Genomic DNA, 20,185 nt, shown 5'->3' on the forward strand with positions numbered 1-20,185 from the left:
GGGCTGATCAGAACTGCTAAGCAGTCAGTGTTTATATTTTGTGCCACTTCAGTGCCTGGCAATCCCCCAGAATTTTGACAACCAAAGGATAATACTTTCTGCCTTTTTAGGGCCATACCCATGGCATATGGAAGTTCCCAGGCTAGGGACTGAATCTGAGCTGCAGCTGCTGGCTATGCCACAGCCACTGCAACACGGGATCTGAACTGTGTCTGCCACCTACGCCACAGCTCATAGCAATGCCAGATTCTTAACACACTGAGCGAGGCCAGGGGTTGAACCTGCATCCTCATGGACACTAGTTGCAATCGTTACCACTGAGCTACGATGAGAACTCTCCACAAGAATAATCCTAATTTAATCTTTTCCAGTTGAGGACACTTGGTCCTGGAGAGAAAAATGGCTTATTCAGTGTCACATATTAGTAACAGGGCAAAGATTAAAACTCACTGCTGATTCATTCAATTGCTCTTTTCATTATATTATATCATCACCTTTGCCATCATTCTACCAACTTTGCTGTTCCCTAGAGCTACCCTACTCGTCCATTTTTGTCTTCCTATCTTACAAACCTCTTTTGGTCTTTCTTAAGGTCAGTGTTCCTGTGTCTAGTGCAGTGCTTAGTACATAATAGGCCTTTATCAAGTGTTGGTGGATGAGTGAATGAACTCAGTCTTTTTTTTTTTGTCTTTTTAGGGCCGCGCCAGCAGCATATGGAGGTTCCCAGGCTAGGCGTCCACTCGGAGCTATAGCCGGCATCCTACACCAGGGCCACAGCAACACTGGATCCGAGCCTCATCTGCAACCTACCCCACAGCTCATGGCAACGTCAGATCCTTAACCCACTGAGCGAGGCCAGGGATTGAACCTGCGTCCTCATGGATGCCAGTCAGTTTTGTTAACCGCTGAGACACAACAGGAACTCCTCAGAGTCTATTCTTAACTCATTAGAATCAGCTCCCTACTACTGCCTTATCTGATAAACTAATTAACACCAAATTGTTGATGGATGCTAATAGAAAGAATGTTCTAATGGTCCCAGATGACATTGCATTTGAATGGAAGCTTTTTATAAATAGCATATGTGGAATGAGTGGTTGCAGTGGTGCCATGAGGAGCTCTTGGAGTAAGGCAAGACTGATATTGCCCTTCACTCCGTATCCTACCACAGAATAGGCAGCTGTCTGCTCTTTTCCCCTGTGGATTTAACCCTGCACTGGACACTACCAGAGGGCAGTGGCTCTGCTAAAGTCAGGATTGCTATGTAAAAAAGTTCTGGAAGCCAAGAGGTCAGACCCAGGATACAGAGGAGCTCTTTATTGATTGCAGCTGCCCTGGATGTGCTGTATTTCTGGATCCGTTGGTGAGAGAGCTATAACACTCTTCTTCCCGATTGTTCCCCTGAAGTGCTGGCTGAATGATCCTATAGAGCTGCAGAGACCTAGCTGCAAAGCAGGAACTTTTTTCCTCCATGTCGATTGCCATTGGTTTAGCTGATCTTTTCTGAGTGTCAGCCATATGTGTCATAGGTGTGATATCTCTGGTGTTCAAAGAAGCAGGAAGAACTACAAGGGGCCCTTCTTTAAAACAACCGCTATCAGGACTTCAGTTGTCCTACCCTCAGAACTGGTCCCGACATTTCACCTAAATTCACTGTCTGCTCCTTCAGTGGTCACCACCCCCCCCTTGACTCTCTTCATCCTAGATCCATCATGCAAATCATTTAACGGCCTTGCTCATCTTTTGTAACACTACTTATGTCAAATACTCATCACACAGAAACCCACAAGGGCTCCCCACTGCATGGTAGATGTGCACCATACCCCTTAACCAGTGAAGGACAAGGAGAAGGCTCCTTGTCCTTCACCATCATTTTATGTCTTATGTCTGCCCAGCTTTTCTTCCAGTTTCTGCCTGTCCATGTTCTGCTGTCTTCTCTTGTAATCTTTCCTAATACATCCAGATTAACATTTGTGTCTTCTTCTACCAGTATGATTATAAATTTCTTAAGTATAAGGGTCACGGGGCATCCTTGAGTAACCTCCTTAGGGCTCAGCTCAGAGCAAGGCACTTTCTAAGTACACAGGAAATGCTTCTGCCCTTGATATATTTAACAAGTAATTTTGTTGCATTGCAAGAAGCTTCAAGGGGAAGAGAAGAATGAGTTAAAGATAATCCTTTCAAGAATTGACACAGGTATTGAGACATTTGTGCTAGGTAAAGTATGTTCTGAATAATATATTCTTGATTAATTTTCCTCAACTATCCCCTTGACTCTTTCTCATCTGGCAAGATGGTGCAAAGCAGAGTGATCCATGTGGAGGCATGGGGATTCCCTTTCTCCCTTCCGTACAGTACCCAGATGCCCTGCACCATCATGAAGTGTTCACTTAGTACCTGCGTTGTGTTGGGGATACCGATGGGACCATTTGGCCTTGTCCTCCAGGAATTTATATAGTAAAGCTTCCATCAAACAGTCCTGGTTCTGTCCTTGAGTAGTTTCTCCTACCTCACATCAGTGCTTACCAACTTTTAGCAACAGCAGGCTCCAAATGTATCCTCACATCTATTACACTACACACAGGCAGTTCTCGTCTTAGGGACCTTGAATGACAGGATTAAGGTGATGACACGAAATTACTAACATCATATATTGTATTTTGCTTACTGTGACCCCTCCTCCCTTCTTAGAATGTAAGCTCCAGGAGTTCAGGAATTGCCTCTTGTTTGTTGCTGTAGCCTTAACTCCTAAAACAGTGCTTGGTGCATGGCTAGCACAAATATACATTTGTTGAATGATTAAGGCATTACTGAATTCTTTTTCCCACTATGTCCAGCAGCATTAATTTGCATGGCTCTATGAAGGATTGTTTTCACTCATTTATTTATTTTTTTTCAAGGAACATGTTGGTCTCTTACCACATGCCAATCCTTAAGTGCCGTTGGTGAAGAGTATACCTTAGAGAAATGATGTTACAGGGTTTATGACCTAGTCTATGCCAAGAAGAAAAATGAAGTTGAATCTTTTGTAGGTTAAGTTCCAAACCAAATAGATGAACAAGTAAGATAGAGTTCACCTGGGTTTTGTTTTGTTTTTGCTGAGACTTCCTAGAGAACCTGTCCCAGAGCAGGGGTGAGAGTGTTAGTAGGATGGCACAGGACATAGGCAGCCTCTAGGTGCTGAAGGGAGGGGGGACACTGCCAGGCCCTCGCCTCAGGTGGAGGAGTTGGTTGGGTTTGTCACCTCCCTTCCAAGGCAGTATCACAGTGGTGAGAGCACTTGGACACTTTAGCCAGATTGTTTGGGCTCAGGTCCCTCCCCAGCTATGTGACCTTGGGCAGGATCTTTAATCTCTGTGTTAATCTCGGTTTTCTCTCTGTGAAATAGGGATAGCTGTATTACCTCCCTTATTGTGGGCCTTAAATGAGTTATCACGTGTGAGACTCTGAATAGTACCTGGGACTGAGATAGCTATTTGCTGCTATAAACTTTACTGCTTATTGTTAGCATTTTTATCTCATGTGGTAACGTAAAAAGAAAAAAGAAAGGCAATTTCGCATAGTTTGGATGGAAAAAACAAGAGTCACAAGGTGGAGAAATAGAGCTGCTTGGGCCCAGAACTTAGGTTTCAGAGCATTTCTTAGGTCTGAGTGGGACTTGTATACGGATCACTAGACAGAGCATCTCTTTAGCAGATAAGTGTTCCAATAGGGATTTTCTTTTTCCTTTATAAAATACTTATCCTTTTGAGAACATTATACAGGACAAAAGAGGGTGAAAAGAATTGCCCTGTAGAGATGAGATCTCTCTCAGAGCTCCTAAGGCCAAGTGTCCGTTCCATTTTCAGGGGGTTTCTGAATGTTACTCCTTGCCTCCCTCTTGGCTTCCTCATTGCTTAAACAGGAGTGATCTTATCACTCCTGCCCAGAATCCAGGCCCAGCCATTCCCAGGATACTTTTACAGAATTCTATAAGCTATCATCTGAAAGGCAATTCTGTTTGACGTTTTTGTTTGTTTGTTTTTGCTTTTTTAAGGGCCATACCTTCAGCATATGGAAGTTCTCAGGCTAGGGGTCTGGGAACTTCACCACAGCCACAGCAACGCCAGATCCAAGCCATGTCTGTGACTACATCACAGTTCACTGCAATGCTGGATCCGTAACCCACGGAGCGAGGCCAGTGATCGAACCCGCATCCTCATGGATACTAGTTGGGTTTGTTTCCTGCTGAGCCACAAAAGGAACTCCACAAAATTCCTTTTTGAGTTTTTGAGTCACTCCTGTTTGAGTCTTAAGATAAAAGAACCTTGGACTAGGAGAAAGAACACCTTGTTTCTGTGAACATCTTGAGCATTTATGAGCTGAGTGATAATTAGTCCAGTCATCTGACTTTTCTGAGCCTTGTTTCCTCATCTCAACATCAGGGAACAGCTTCTTACTCAGATTGCCACAGGGTCAGTATTTTGAAAATCGTATGGTTCTGAACAGTAAGCAGTAAGGAAACAACAGTGAAAAACATGCATTCTCTGATCCATACAGAGCAATGGACATGTCCACTTTACTGTTCAGGGCTGTAGACTTTGGTTTGACTTCCTTTGCCCAGCTGGATCCACCAGTTAACATGTATGATTCCATTAATTAGGAGATCCAATCTCTTTTGCTGCCCATTACTGCAGAGGACAGGACTCTTTGATAAAAGGACTAGGAATCTCAGGATGGGAAGGGGCTAGATTTTTGGATCCTCTGAGAAGATGCTGCTGTCCAGGCAACATGTCTGTTCTGGAACTAGTAGGAAAGGACTCTGGCGGGGGTCATTGAGCTCACTGTTGCCTGTAGGTCCTCTAGGTTGTTTAAATCCTTAGCACCAGGAGTTCCCGTCGTGGCGCAGTGGTTAACGAATCCGACTAGGAACCATGAGGTTGCGGTTTCGATCCCTGCCCTTGCTCAGCGGGTTAAGGATCCGGCGTTGCCGTGAGCTGTGGTGTAGGTTGCAGACACGGCTCAGATCCCGTGTTGCTGTGGCTCTGGCGTAGGCTGGCGGCTACAGCTCCAATTCAACCCCTAGCCTGGGAACCTCCATATGCCGCGGGAGCGGCCCAAGAAATGGCAAAAAGACAAAAAAAAAAAAAAAATCCTTAGCACCAGAGCAAGTGACAGTGCCAGGCTCCATTAGCATAGAACCTCTAACTTGCTAATTATCCATTTTCAACTCTTTGGGTTGTACATTAGAGGTGGCTAATGTTGATGGGGAACAAACATCATGTAGTTTTCCACTGTCCACAGTCTGCCTAAATTTAATAGAAAAATCATTTAAAAAGCAAAGTTGTGCCTGCAGCTTTTCTGCACTTACAGATGCAACCATGAGGTCCAGGGTGCAACTGGGAGCGTGCAAGTATCTCTGGAAACCTAGGTGTGTCGGCATCATTTTCCTAACTGAAATCAGACCTCATAGCTACAGGTAGAATGCAGAGGACCCAGAAGAATGATGGCCACTGACATGTCGTGAACACATTAGTGGGAAAGGGGCTTGGGCTCCTAGGCCCTGGTGTGCTATACTGCTGCTCCACTGGAGACGCCTGCCGGGCTCAAGCTAAATACACATCTTGCTCATATTACATCTTGTCCAAGTAAGATTTTCCATTACCACAACAGAGGAGACATTGAGGGCACCGTGATTGCTAAAACCCTACAAGACTGGTTGTCTACGCTTAGTGCTGCCAGGGTCAGAAAGTCATCAACTTGCGATTGCTTATAATGGTTGCATTGTTTTTTCAGCAAGCATTCAGTGAGGTCTGATTCTGTGCAAGCCATGGCCTCACTTTCTCTTCCACATTCACTTGGTAATCAAATCCTGTGATCGTGCTGGGCTTTTTCCTCTTCATTTCCTTTGCCACTTACAGTAACTCAGTTTCTTACCAACCCTTACCTGAGCCATTGCAGCAGCCTTCTCTGACATTCCTGCCTCTGGTCCTTCACTCAACTTTATGGTTTGTACTTTTCATTTGCATGTATGTATTACATCCCTAGAAAAAGATTCCAAGGATTTTCCCTCCTGTGTGTTTTCCTCTTGCTTTTTCATGGTCCATGATGCCAGCTGAGTGAGGTTGTAAGTACAATGAACCCAAACTGATGGGATGGGAGCAGGTTATTCTGCCATTTTTCTAGATCTTTGAGTTGCACATCAAACCTGGGGCTGATAATTCCATACCTATTTAGTCTGCCTGTGAGGTTCACAACAATTTTCCCAGCTCTAGGATCATCAATGATTTCAAATTCGCCAATGTAACCATGCTTCATCATTACAGTTAGAAACCTGACGATGACTTTGGGGCATGGCCTAATAAGAACCTGGCGTTGGCCTCTCCTTTTGGCAGTGTTGATGTTCCTGAGGGCATCAGCCAGGGCATTCATGCACACCATTGTGACGGCAAGGAGAGATGTCAGAAAGAGGAAGAATGGTTTGTACTTTTAAAAAACAAATTTGTCCAGGAGTTCCTGTCGTGGCGCAGTGGTTAACGTATCCGACTAGGAACCATGAGGTTTCGGGTTCAATCCCTGCCCTTGCTCAGTGGGTTAAGGATCTGGCGTTGCCGTGAGCTGTGGTGTAGGTTGCAGACGCGGCTCGGATCCTGCGTTGCTGTGGCTCTGGCGTAGGCTGGCAGCTACAGCTCCAATTCAGCCCCTAGCCTGGGAACCTCCATATGCCATGGGAGCGGCCCAAGAAAAGGCAAAAAGACAAAAAAAAATTGTCCAATAGTGCTGGGAACTATATTTAATGTCTTATAATAACCTACAATGGGAAAGAATCTGAAAATATATATATATGTTCTTTGCTATACTTTGTATGTATCGTTTTGCTGTACACCTGAAACACAACTTTCTAAATCAACTATACTTAAGTAAAACAACAATGGCAAATCTGTCTACGCAGCTGTGCTTAGAACTCTTTAAATATCAAAATTTCGTTCCTTTTTAGGACTGAATAAATATTCCCTTGAATGTTTATACCACGTATTGTTTATCTCTTCATCTGTTAATGACACTTTGTTTCTATCTTTTGGCTACTATAAATAATGCTGATATGAACATTAGTATACAAATATCTGTTCCAGTCTCACCTTTCAGTTCTTTTGAATATATACTTAGGAGTGGAATTACTGGGTCATAGAATAGTTCTATGTGTAATCTTTTTTTTTTTTTTTCTGCTTTTTAGGGCCGTACCCGCGGCATATGGAGGTTCCCAGGCTAGGGGTCTAATCATAGCTACAGCTGCCAGCCTACATTACAGCCACAGCAATTCAGGATCTGAGCCATGTCCTCGACCTACACCACAGCTCACAGCAACACCAGATCCTTAACCCACTGAGGCGAGGCCAAGGATCGAACCTGAAACCTCATGGCTCCTAGTCAGTTTGTTTCTGCTGCGCCATGGCAGGAACTCCTTATGTTTAACCTTTTGAGAAATCACCGTACAAATTTCCATAGTGGCTGTACTATTTTACATTCCCACTAGCAGTGCATGAAGGTTGCAGTTTTTCTATATCCTCACCAATGCTTGTTATTTTCCTTTTTTTTTTTTTTAATTATAGCCATCCTAGTAGGTGTTAATGGAATTATCCTTTGTTTGTACTTCAGATAATTGTCTTGCTGATTAGTTCTATCTTGCTTATTGGCCACTAGTGACCCCTAATAAATTAAACTGTTTTCAACTTTCTAAATCTTATGTTTAATGACAGAAAGCCAAAGCCTGATTTAAACTTTAATGTATTGGCACTTATTTGCAGGGCATCAGTCCTTTCTTAAACTTGGAAATATAAGCAGAAAAGCACTTCTTAGAAAGTCTTCCATAGCATTTGTTACAGAGCAGTCAAGGATCAAAGGTCTGTTAATGTGTAATCTGTTCACGTCAGAGAGTCTTGGCTATTATTTTGTTAGACTGACCAGTGAGAGGAAAACTTCCATTGCCAACTTCATTTTCTTATCCTGACAGTCGCGAAGCTCTTCTTTTCAATGAGAATCTCTCCTTTTTACCTTAAACTGCTTGCGTATGTATTTTGACTCCAAATCTAGAACTCTAGCAGATGGTAGCAGTGGAACTAGAAATGATCTTGAAACTTGTTTCAGTGGAAGGGATTGCTTTGAGAGGGGTGTGGAGTTTCAGAGGCCATGTGAAGACAGACTGAAAGGACAGAAGTTGGGCCTCCTCAGGCTAGAGTAGAGTTGTGTTTGAAAACAGCAGGAGCATGTATACACAGTTGTTCAGGGAGCTTCTTACGATTTGTACAAGTGCATGGCATCAATAATATAAGAGATAACTATGACAGGAAATATTACATTGATTCATTCTACAGACACTTGCTGAGTATTGTGTGGTCTTTGCCCTCAAGGAGCTCACAGTCTAATGCAGTGTGAGTTGAGGGAGCAACTTGTAAACAGATTATTAAAATAACACAGTAAGTCTTCCTGGTGTAAATATTAAAAACCACGTGAAGGAAAAAGCAGCAAGCTTAGGAGAGCTTGAAAGACTTCACAGAAAACGAAGTGATTCTTTTTCTATAAAATGAGGACAGTAACACTTCCTTTTTAGGATTATTGTGAAGATTAAAGAGATAACACAAAGTTTTTAATACAGTTGCTCATGGTAGGCATTTGACAAATTTTAACTAATGTTATATCATTATGGAGAAGTTTTATTGAGTTGATAAATGACACTATATTCACTGATTGCACGTCACAGACACTACAGCTAATTTAAGCAGACAAAGGAATTTATTGGAGGCTAACTAAGGCTCCCAGAATGGAAAAGAGGCCTTAGGAAGGAAAGATACGAGGAAGGTCAGGGACCCTAGGGTTAGTAATAGGAATTTGGTGGTCTCTTTGGGATGATCCAGTTTTAGCTATCTTTTATCTTTAGATGTTTCTACTCAGAAACAAGAATCTGATTAGACTGTTTCTGTGTGGGGGGACAAGGTTCCAGGATAAGCAGCCTACTAACTCATCTGGAGTTGGGAGCAAGTAGGAAGGCTTTCTAAGGAAGGGATTCAGAGAGAGTGATTTTCACCTCAGACAAAATTAGAATACTTCCAAGATCTACTGATCCATTGAGGTTGATGGTGTAAGCAACCAAGCCAACCCATGAAATGGCCTCTGAGTGTTTTTGTTGGCCATAAAACCTGCTGTCCTGGCTTGTGACCAGTGCAAACCCAATGTGGTCATTCCCATCTGACATTCTTCATTGAAATTTCTCTGGTTTCTTCATACTCTTTTAAGTACTGTAGCTAAAACAAAGACTCTTGACTATTACACTAATAGAGGAAAGAAAGCTTTATGACCTTTGTATATTGTGTTTCTTTTTATATGTCCATTTATTATTACCTTTTTGCGTTTCTCATTTATCAGCTCATGATCAGGGATTATTTTCCTAGGTCTTAATTATGACTACCTAGTTAGGCCCTTCCTTCATCCTTTTATTTGTTTATTTATTTAGGTCTACATATGCTACTTTGCATTTGATCTTGCTGAATTTCATTTTGTTTCTAGGATGATTTTTCAACACTTTATTTTTTAATTTTTATTTGTTATCACTCAGTGAATTTTATTACATTTATGGTTGTACAACGATCATCACAACCAAATGTTATAGCATTTCCATCCCAAACCCTCAGTGCATCCCCCCACCCCCAACCTGCCTCTTTTGGAAACCATAAGTTTTTCAAAGTCTGTGAGTCAGTATCTGTTCTGCAAAAGAAGTTCATTGTGTCCTTTGTTTAGATTCCACATGTAAGTGATAGCATTAGATGTTGGTGTCTCATTGTCTGACTGACTTCTCTTAGCATGGAAATTTCTAGGCCCACCCATGTTGCTGCAAATGCCATTATTTCGTTCCTTTTAATGGCTGAGTAATATTCCTTTGTGTATATGTACCACGTCTTCTTGATCCACTCCTCCCTCTGTCGATGGACATTTAGGCTGTTTCCATGTCTTGGCTATTGTATGTAGTGCTGCAATGAACATTGGAGTACATTTATCTTTTCGAGTCATGGTTTTCTCTGGATAGATGCCCAGGAGTGGGATTGCTGGATCAAATGGTAATTCTATTTTTAGTTTTCTGAGGAATCTCCATACTGTTTTCCACAGTGGTTGCACCAATTTACATTCTCACCAACAGTGTAATAGGGTTCCCTTTTCTCTACACCCTCTCCAGCACTTACTGTTTGTAGACTTTTTGCTGATGCCCATTCTGGCTGATGTTAAGGTGGTACTTAGTGGTTTTGATTTGCATTTCTCTAATAGTTAGTGATGTTGAACTTCTATTCATGTGTTTTTTTGGCTATCTGTATGTCTTTGAAGAATTGTCTGTATAGATCTTCTGCCCTTTTTTGATGGGTTTGTTTGTATTTTTGGAATGAGCTGCAGAAGGTGTTTATAAATTTTGGAGATTAATCCCTTGTTAGTTGATTCGTTTGCAAATATTTTCTCCCTTCCTGTGGGTTGTCTTTTTGTTTTGTGTAGGGTTTCCTTTGCTGTTCAGAAACTTTTAAGTTTAATTAAGTCCCATTTGTTTATTTTTGTTTTTATTGTCCTTACTCTAGGAGGTGGGTCTGAGAAAATGTTGCTGTTGTTCATGTCAGAGAGTGTTTGGCCTGTGTTTTCCTCTAAGAGTTTTATAGTGTCTGGTTTTATATCTAGGTCTTTGAGTGTATTTTTGTGTATGGTGTTAGGAAGTGATCTATTTCATTCTTTTACATGTGGCTGTCCAATTTTCCCAGCACCACTTATTGAAGGGGCTGTCTTTTCTTCATCATATATTCTTGCCTCCTTTGTCATAGATTAGTTGACTGTAGGTGCGTGGGTTTAATTCTGGGCTTTCTGTCCTGTTCCACTGATCTATATTTCTGTCTTTGTGCCAGTACCATACAGTTTTGATGATTATTACCTTGTAGTATAGTCTGAAGTCTGGGAGGCTGATTCCTCCAGCTCCATTTTTCTTTTTCAGGATGTCTTTGGCTATTCTGGTCTTTTGTGCTTCCAAACAAACTTTAAAATATTTTGTTTGAATTCTGTGAAAAATGTCCTTGGTAATTTGATAGGGATTGCATTGAATCTGTAGATTGCCTTGGGTAGTATAGTCATTTTGATAAATTTATTCTTCCAGTCCAAGAGCGTGGTATGTCTTTCCATCTCTTTGTGTCATCTTTGATTTCTTTCCTTGGTGTCTTATAGTTTTCAGAGTATAGGTCTTTTGTCTCTTTAGATAGGTTTATTCCTAAGTATTGTATTCTTTTTGATGTGATAGTAAATGGAATTGCTTCCCTAATTTCTTTTTCTGATCTTTCATTGTTAGTATATAGAAATGCAGTCAATTTCTGTGTATTAATTTTGTATCCTGTGACTTTGCCAAATTCATTGATGAATAGATAGAGTCTATTCTGGTAGAGTCTTTAAGATTCTCTAGGTGTAGTATCATATCATCTGCAAACAGTGATAGTTTTACTTCTTCCTTTGCAATTTGGATTCCTTTTATTTTACTTCTCTGATTGCCGTGGCCAGGACTTCCAAAACTATGTTGAAGAGTAGTGGTGAGAATGGACATCCTTGTCTTGTTCCTAATCTCAGCAGGAATTCTTTCAGCTTTTCACCATTGGAAATGATGTTCGCTGTGGGTTTGTCATATATGGCCTTTATTATGTTGAGGTAGGTTCCCATTATGCCCACTTTCTGAAGGGTTTTTATCAGAAATGGGTGTGTTGGATTTTGTCAAAGGCTTTTTCTGCATCTGTTGACAGGATCATATGGTTTTTATTCTTCAGTTTGTTAATGTGTATCACACTGATTGATTTGCAAATATTGAAGAATCCTTGCATCCCTGGGATAAATCCCACTTGGTCATGATGTGCAATCCTTTTCATGTATTGTTGGATTTGGTTTGCTAGTATTTTGTTGAGGATTTTTGCATCTATGTTCATCAGTGAAATTGGCCTATAATTTTCTTTGTCTGGCTTTTGTATCAGGGTGATGGTGGCCTCATAGAATGAGTTTGGGAGTGTCCCTTCCTCTGCAATTTTTTGAAATAGTTTCAGAAGGATAGGTGTTAGTGAATTTTCAGTACTTTAAAGTCATTTCCATTTTTTGTTTTCCAAATTACTAAAATCAACTATTTTAGCTTTTTGCTTCTGTGATTCTTTTTTTTTTTTTTTGGTTTGGCCACACTGCATGCAGAAGTTCCTGGGTCAGGGATTGAACCTGTGCCACAGCAGCAACAGCAGTGACAACACCAGATCCTTAATCCCTAGCCCACCAGGGAACTCCAATTCTCCATCTGATATGACTTATCAGAAGCAGTAAGCTGTGACTGTGTAGAGAAAATACTAGAGGTACCAGCTACTAGGTACCAGCTGTCTGAGATAAAAGTTCCAGCACTGCTAGCACACATCAGGGTGTAACTTTGCGGCAAATTACTTAACATTTTCGAGCTTCTGTTTCCTTGTTTATAGAATTGGAGCACCAGTTAGGCTATGAGCTCTTGGAGGACAAAGTTATTATGGTTGTGAGGCACACAAATAAAATCATGCATGAAAACATTATCAAATCAAATGTGATGTATATTCACCATTACTGCCACCACTTTCGTAATTATTAGCAGTACAGATTTTCATTGGAGACCCCTCTGGTATTGCTTCCTTTCAGACTTTGTGCCATCAGTTCTGTTAAAACAGCCCCTCTTTGAAGCCACTGTCAACACCTCTGGAGTGTTCATGAGACTTGCCCTATGGTATACAATCAAACACTTCAGAAATCAGAATAGGTTATAGCTATCTCCCTCTTATCTGTATGTCTTGACATGAAGGAAAATTAAAACGGCATGATAGTGTGATCTTCCTAGGAACTTAATGCACCTCATGAGCTTCTTTTCAAGGTGATTATGGGCTTACTGGTGTATTTAAATGACTTGTCAAGAGGGTAAATGACTGTAATTTCCAAAAACAGCCATCTCTTGTTTTGCTCTTTTCCAAGCCTAGGGAAAAGGGTCCAGTAACCATTCAGAAACTTAAGGTTAAGTAATTGAAAGCTGTGTACCTTCTTTTTCAGGACATTATCAGGCTATGTAGATCTTGAATAATCAGATACCAAGCAGTAAAACTGGGACTTTAAAAACAAATAAATAAGTAAACATAAGGAAGAATATTTTAGGAGGAGATTCAATGTAGCAAGCCTCCTTAGTGTGTTAAGTTTGAAGTGACGTATTAAAATGAGATGTAAGGATTATCTCATGCCTTGTTTAGCTTGGCTTTTCATCACATCAGGAACATGATTTACTCAAATGTTGACATCATTTTTTCAAGAAGGAAAAAGATTGTCTATCTTTTCATATTTTCTTTTCTTCTTGGTTTTAACACAGTTCTTTTTGGGCCTGCCTAATGCATACATGTGTGCACATGTGCGTGCACACATTCGCATATGCACACGCAGAGTCTTATCTGTTACATCTTGTGATCTTTGCTAAAAAGATCCTCCCTAGATCTTTTAGTCATAATGCAGGTAAGTGAGTTACCTGCACACATGTAGATTTGGTCTCTCCATGTGCCCTTCTCTCTGCTTTCACCTGTATCTATGTATTTCACATAATATTGCACAGTGAGCTCATTTCTAACATTAAATTTAAATAGACTTGCTGATGTTCAGTGCACATTAGCCTGTTACTGTGCAATGACTGTGCTCATGCTGTTGATATTTCAAAGTGTTGAGGATGTCACTACTAACCACTAGAAAGACAACTAAAACCTGCCCTGCCACCTTTTTGTACTTTGTTATGGTAAATTTGATATATTCCTTATGCTTTAGTCAGCAACTCTAGTCACCCTTTATCATTCATTCCAACAAATTTTTGTATTAGCCTGCTACCAGTAGCAGCTTTGTCTCCACAGCCTTAAAGTTTATTCTTACCTTCATGCTTATCAGTTCTCATGTTGCCCATACCAACCTTCTTCCATTCTCCCCTTCTACATCATAACTACACCCCCCCCCCCCCAGTTTATCCAGCAGTGAGGCTTAGCTTACACTAGGGATGTCTGATGTATTAGTAATTGGCTATTGATGACTCATCTGGTAGCCCATCTCTAGCTACCATTGGAATTGGAAATACCCGAGTTGTGTTTAGCAAGACCATGTTAACATTTAGCCCTGCCTCTACGGGTAACCTGAGGCATTGGCCATACAAGAGGGCAGCCACATTGTGTATGGTATTTGTTCTGACAGAGATAAGCATTGGAGTCAACTGCTCTGTAGTCTCATCTTGACCCACTATTTCCTAGCTGTATAACCTTAACCTTCCCAAACATCAGTTTCCTCTTCTCCAAAGTGGGGATAGTAATAAAACCTATCTTGTAGAGTCTCTGGGAAGCATTAAGTGAGCTCGTATGTGTATAACTCTCTTAGCATAGTTCTTGGCACATGGTAAACAGAGAATTATGGGACCTTTTTCTGAATCACTTTGTAGGACCTGTAGTCTGGGGAGAGAGGAGGCTTTTCAGAAGAAACAATTTGTAAGCTAAGTCTTAGAGGATAAGGAGGAGTTAGCATCCCAGTGGATAAAGAAGGGAGACGGATTCCTGGCAGCAGTATGCTTCAGAGCTATAGGAGAGCATGACATGTGTGTGGAAATTACACACAGTTTACTCTGACTGAAGGTAAGATAAAAGTGGGGAGACAGGAAGGACAACCAAGAACAGATCACGAAGAAGCTTGTAGAACTCATGGAGGAGTTTAAACTTGATCCTCCATCAGTCCCTCCTTCCACATATTCGGGTTGCTCTGTTAAGCAGTCACATAAACGTCTTTAAGAGTAGCAATGGGAAAAGGGGAAGGCGGGCAGTGAAATAGCCTCAAATGAACTGGCATATCTTTAAAGCAAATATTCTTCCTTGAGAATACTACACTAATTAAACATGTGCCTTGCAAGATTCATTACTGCTTTACTGGGGTTCCTTCTGGTTGTCTCATTCATTAATCTGCTGATTAGTAACCCTGAACTCTTGCATCCCCCTCTCCCCCATCTTTGCATTCCCTTTTTTAATATACTCTGCTGTTCCCCCTGGGACGTAAACTCCAGGACCCGTCCCTGGCCTGCTCATGTTTGTTTTCTTTGCCCCTTGTGCCTGCCTCTGCTATAACATTTGTAGTATGTGTTAAGTAATCCTTAAGGTAACATTTTTATTATGTCATAAAAAGTGCATGGCAAATATATTATAACTCATGGACTTTGTTTAAAAATGAACGGATAATTTATTGAGTGTGTTACATGAGCCTTGCTCCCCTCCCCATTTCAGCTGAGACTTGCTGCTCATTTAGCCTAGCCTCCTATTGAGTGCTCCCACCCTGTGACATGCTAGGAAAGCAGACCCATGGTTGGCTAGAAATGACATCATAGTTTATGTACTCAATAAAAATTTAATTAAGTCATTACAGGAATTGCAGTCATCATTTAACCCTCTGATTTCTTCTGTTTAGTTTATTATTAAACATTCAGTAATACCAGTCACCAAATCCTGATGGCTTATAAAATATCTGCATGAATTTTAATAGCTTAAATAAATGGGAAAATATGAGTAACTGATATAAAAGGAACCTTTTCCTTGTGGTGGTGCTATATGTATGGGTTTTTATAAAAAGCAAAGCATTATGGAAAGGATAAGAGTTTAATAAGAGAACAACCCAACACTAACTAGAGAAGGTTTCTCATCTGGTTTGTCCATCTATGTACTCACGGGCAGGGTTCTCCCTATGGAGTGGTCTGGCAGTGCAGACACAGAACCTGCACACCAGCAAACAGAAGTGTGAGGGAATAAAATCCCAACAGAGGTTCACCAGAGGGCCTATCCAGCTCCCCTCAGCTGCTGGGCTGGCTAGGAGGGCCCTTCAGGGCGAGTCCAGTGGTTCAGGAAGCTGCTCTCACTTACCCTCACCTGTTGCCTACAGATCATGTGTCTGTACTGATAGAGCTTCCACTCTCTTCCAGGAAGGGCCCTTTTCATGATCTAATCCAGCCTGGATGATGATATCTGAAAACCATTCCTAGCTGTGGCAGCTTGCCGTCACTCAGCTAGAGGTGAGGAGGCAGCCTACAGGTCACTGGAGTTAGAATTCAGGACCAGGAGGCAGAGGATCCTGCTAATAAGGAATTCTGCTTCTTCTCTCCATTCTTCCTGGGCACTAGCCAGCCAAATGCAGGTGCATCCCAAGAGGAGAAAGTATGTTTGTGTGTAAATAAACCTTGTTGGAAAGCAAGAACTGAAATTTGCAGATGCATGTGGGGGTGGCCTCTGGAAATGTCCTGCACATGGTGAAGTAGGGAAAGCACTCCTCCCAAAACAGGTTCTAACTCTGGCTCTGACACTTGATGTGTTTGAGTCTCAGTTCATCCTTCCTCCAAAGGGATGAGCTAGGTGATGGCTGAGGGCTCTTCCAGCTCTGAAGCTTACTGGTTTGATATCAGCAACATGTAAACCAGCTCTGCCAAGCAGGTGCAGCAAATGATTACCCCTGAGAGATGCTGCCTTTGGCTTGACCTCTCTAATGTCATCTCTTTATGGCTGTGGTTCTTCTTGCACAGTTAGGAGAATAGCTAGTATGAGTGTAGGGAGAGCTCCCAAACGGACATCAACAAGTCTGGGTAGTCATCCCATCCTCTCATTACAGAGGAATTAACTCTAACTCTGGTTTGTTTCTTGACTCTTCCTTTACCTTATTAGCCCATTCTGGAAGATGGTACAGTGAGAAGTTTGGCATTTCTGAAATTTCAGAAACATGGAAGGTACTCGGCAGCAAAAAAAAAAAAAAAAAAGCATCAAACAGAAGGATGCCATTTTGTGGCACTCAAGCCCTTGTGAGGATTCGATCATCAGCATGCCAGTCTGAAACCCTGCTCTGGCCACGCCCTGGCCTAGGTGCTGGGGTTGCTAAGGTTAATCAGAATTCCTTGTGACCTTTGAGCAGCTCACAGACTAGTGGGAGAGACAGGTACAAAAGCAACCCTAAACTAAGTTGTGCCCCCAAGAGAAGGGTGGGCAGAGAGCTCTGGGAACACAAAGGACGGATGGCTATTTTGGCCTGGGGTGAAGGTGAGGTGGGAAAGGTCATGGATTGCAAAACCACTGCATCCAATCTCACATTTTCCAGTCTTGAGCCTCACAATTCTCTCTTCCTTTTTGAAAATTGTCCATGACTATAAAGTATTGGAGCTGGGTTTAGTTTTATATAAACAAACCAGAAGGTATTACTCATAATTCCTTTTGCATTTGCAGAGCACTTTGCAGCTTGCCAAGGCTTTCGGCATACATTGTGGAAGGAAGGAAGGAAGGAAAGAAGGAAGAAAGGAAGGAGGGAAGGAGAATAGAATAGAATAAAACAGAATAGAAGCAGAATGCATGCTAATTCATTTGCTCTTCAGGTCAGCTCTCTTTGTAGGGCATTTAAAAGATAAGAACATAGGGAGTTCCCTTGTGGCTCAGCGGGTTAAGAACCCAACCAGTATCCATGAGGATGCAGGTTTGATCCCTGGCCTGGGTCAGTGGGTTAAGGGTCCAGCATAGCCATGAGTTGTGGTGTAGGTTGCAGACTCGGCTTGGATCCCATGTTGTGGCTGTGGCATAGGCCAACAGCTGTAGCTGCAGTTCAACCCCTAGCCCATGAACTGCTATATGCTACAGGTGCAGCCATAAAAAGAAAAAGAAAAAAAAAAGACAAGAATATAGACTCAGATTACTTAACTTGCCCAAGATTGCATCCTATACAGCAGAATTATGACTTCAACATGTTTTCTGACCAAATCCAGATCCTTTCACTATTCTTATCTGCCCTTCTTCAGAGACCAGTTATGAAGCCCAGGATGAAATCATTCAGTATTTGATTTATGATCCAAAGTAAAATATCTTCCTGGAGGCGAGAGCCTGATGGAATGTCAGGAACATGGACTTTGGATTCAAACTGACCTGGATGCTAATCTCAGCTTTATCACTAATTTGCTGTGGGATCTAGAGCAAGTCACTTCACCTCTCTGAGTTTCAGTTTTTCCGTGTCTATAAAAACGTGACTGTAGCATATCTACTTAAGTTCTGGTGACAGAGGAGATGATGTCCATAAAGAACCTGGCCCATAACAGGTACTCAGTAAACGGAGATGATTGTGGGCAGTGTTCATGGTTATTAAGCACAAATCTTATTTTTCGTGTGAAGTTCCAAATGACGTTGGGTTGTTTCTAAAACTTGTCCGTTTTAGTGGTCAGTGAATCCTTTCTATGTATTACACATTATACAAGGTTTTCTACTAGGATCCCGGGGAGGAATGAAACATGGACCCTTTTCCTTAAGCATATTCTTAGAGGTCAAAGTTTTATGCAGTTGAAGATGCCATAAACTGCACTCTAAGTTCTGAAGGCACACCTGGCTCTTCTCTGAGAGGAGTTCTAACCGAGTCTCAACAGTCTCACTGGCACTGCATTGCTACAACGTATGTTAAATTAACAGCCTTACACTTTAGCCCATCTTATTCTCCCCTCCTCCACAGCCTCAGGGGTCCACCTTTCTCCTCCATTTCTTCACAGCCCTGCCTCTCTTCCTCCTCTTCCCACCTCTGACCACTTCCTTCTTTTGTCCTTCACTCCAACAAGCCCCTTTGAGTAGCCCTTAAGACATTTCCTAACCTGCTTCTAACCTACCTTTCCAGTGTTCCCATCCATTCGTCCTCCCTGGCTCTCCCTGTTTTCTTTCCTGCCTCTGCACCTTTGTGCAACTGATTCCTTGTGTCCAGAATGTCTCTTTCCTCCCCCGACTCTCTCATCAGACTCCTCTTCCTCAGAGGTCCACTTAAACATTACCTCCTAGAGAGCTCTTCCCAGCACCCTCCCAGAGCATTTGTACTAAAATTCATTATCACTCACCACTTTGGGGATAGAATTTGAGGCAACACATTGCAACGTGATTATTTTTTACATGTCTGTTTTTACTAAACTGTTCGCTCCTGCAGTCAAGAAACGTTTCGCTTACTTTGTGGTCATAAGATCTAGCACAAAGCCTGATGTGTAGTTTGGGCTCAGTTCATAAAACTGAGTTACTGCTTTGTATAACTTGGGACCAAAATCTAAAAGAAGTTGTCAAATTGGGGAGAATCCTGACAGATCAGGGAAATTAGGATGGACTGGCAGTTTAATCTGTTAGGGACCCTCTCTCTGTTCTGCTAAGTGTCTTTGACAGCTAAGAGCTGATAATCATACTTTTGGGTTTTTTCCTTTCTTTTATACTTTTGCTTTTGTCATTTTGTTTCTGTAGGTTAATTCCTACATCCTGAAGAAGAACATGATGCTTATGACAAATAATTTCTATGCAGCAATCTTGGGCTATGATGAGGTAAGATTATTCATTAAGCCTTAGGCAGAACAGTGGCCTCCCCCAACAAAGGCTTTTGATGAGAATCTCTGAGAGAGGCGTCAGGGACCATTGTCACTGCTTGCCATTATGGTTTAGTATTTATTTCTTCATCTTCGTTGACTCAGCAACTGGAATGAGTGTGCCCAGCAGTTTGCCTAGTACTTGAAAAAGAAAGCACTATATATACTACTGTCAGATCATTCAGCTAATCAGCATGTATTGAGTGCTGAATGGAGGGACGAAGGCAAATCAGTCACTGTCTCAGCCTCTCATGCCTCCAGAGAGAGGAAGACATGCTCACCTCAGCAGCACGGTCTGCCAGACAATTCACACACCTTTGGGGGCTTTAATGATTAAAAAACAACAATACATACTTATTTTAAAAACTCATGAAACTGTGTGTAAATGGTTGAAGGAGAAAATAGAAAGTCTTTTCCCCCTCCTGCCCAATTCCCTGCCCGAGAGGAGAACCTTGTTAACAGTGTGCTGGGTGTCCTTACAGATGTTACCTGTGCACATACAAGCACCTGTATATTTATTTCCTTTATACAAATGAGAGTTACACTACATTTACTATTCTGCAACTTGCTTTTTTCACAGAGAAGTATATCTTGGGTATCTTGTATCAGAACATTTAGATCGATCTCTTTTTAATTGTAAAATTTAAATGTTTTACATTTTTAATTGTAAAATTTAAATAGCATAAGTTTTACCATTTTTAATTACAAATATACATTTGAGTGGCATCCCTTTTGGGAAATGGG

The 20,185-nt window shown here is 41.6% G+C and overlaps 1 protein-coding gene across 2 annotated transcripts in view; it reads left to right on the plus strand.

The window, feature by feature from the left end:
* The window catches only part of LOC125122642 (ubiquinol-cytochrome-c reductase complex assembly factor 1), a 115,007-nt gene that overhangs the window by 82,156 nt on the left and 12,666 nt on the right, over window positions 1-20,185 (plus strand). The window contains exon 8 of one of the 2 annotated variants that reach the window (XM_047771234.1): window positions 19,323-19,400. The exons of the other annotated variant lie outside the window; for it this stretch is intronic. Coding sequence (XP_047627190.1) covers window positions 19,323-19,400 — 78 coding nt within the window. The remainder of the gene's footprint in view (window positions 1-19,322; window positions 19,401-20,185) is intronic. 2 annotated transcript variants of the gene reach the window in all.

This window comes from Phacochoerus africanus, chromosome 3 (assembly GCF_016906955.1).
Source record: "Phacochoerus africanus isolate WHEZ1 chromosome 3, ROS_Pafr_v1, whole genome shotgun sequence".
Classification (NCBI taxonomy): Eukaryota; Metazoa; Chordata; class Mammalia; order Artiodactyla; family Suidae; genus Phacochoerus; species Phacochoerus africanus.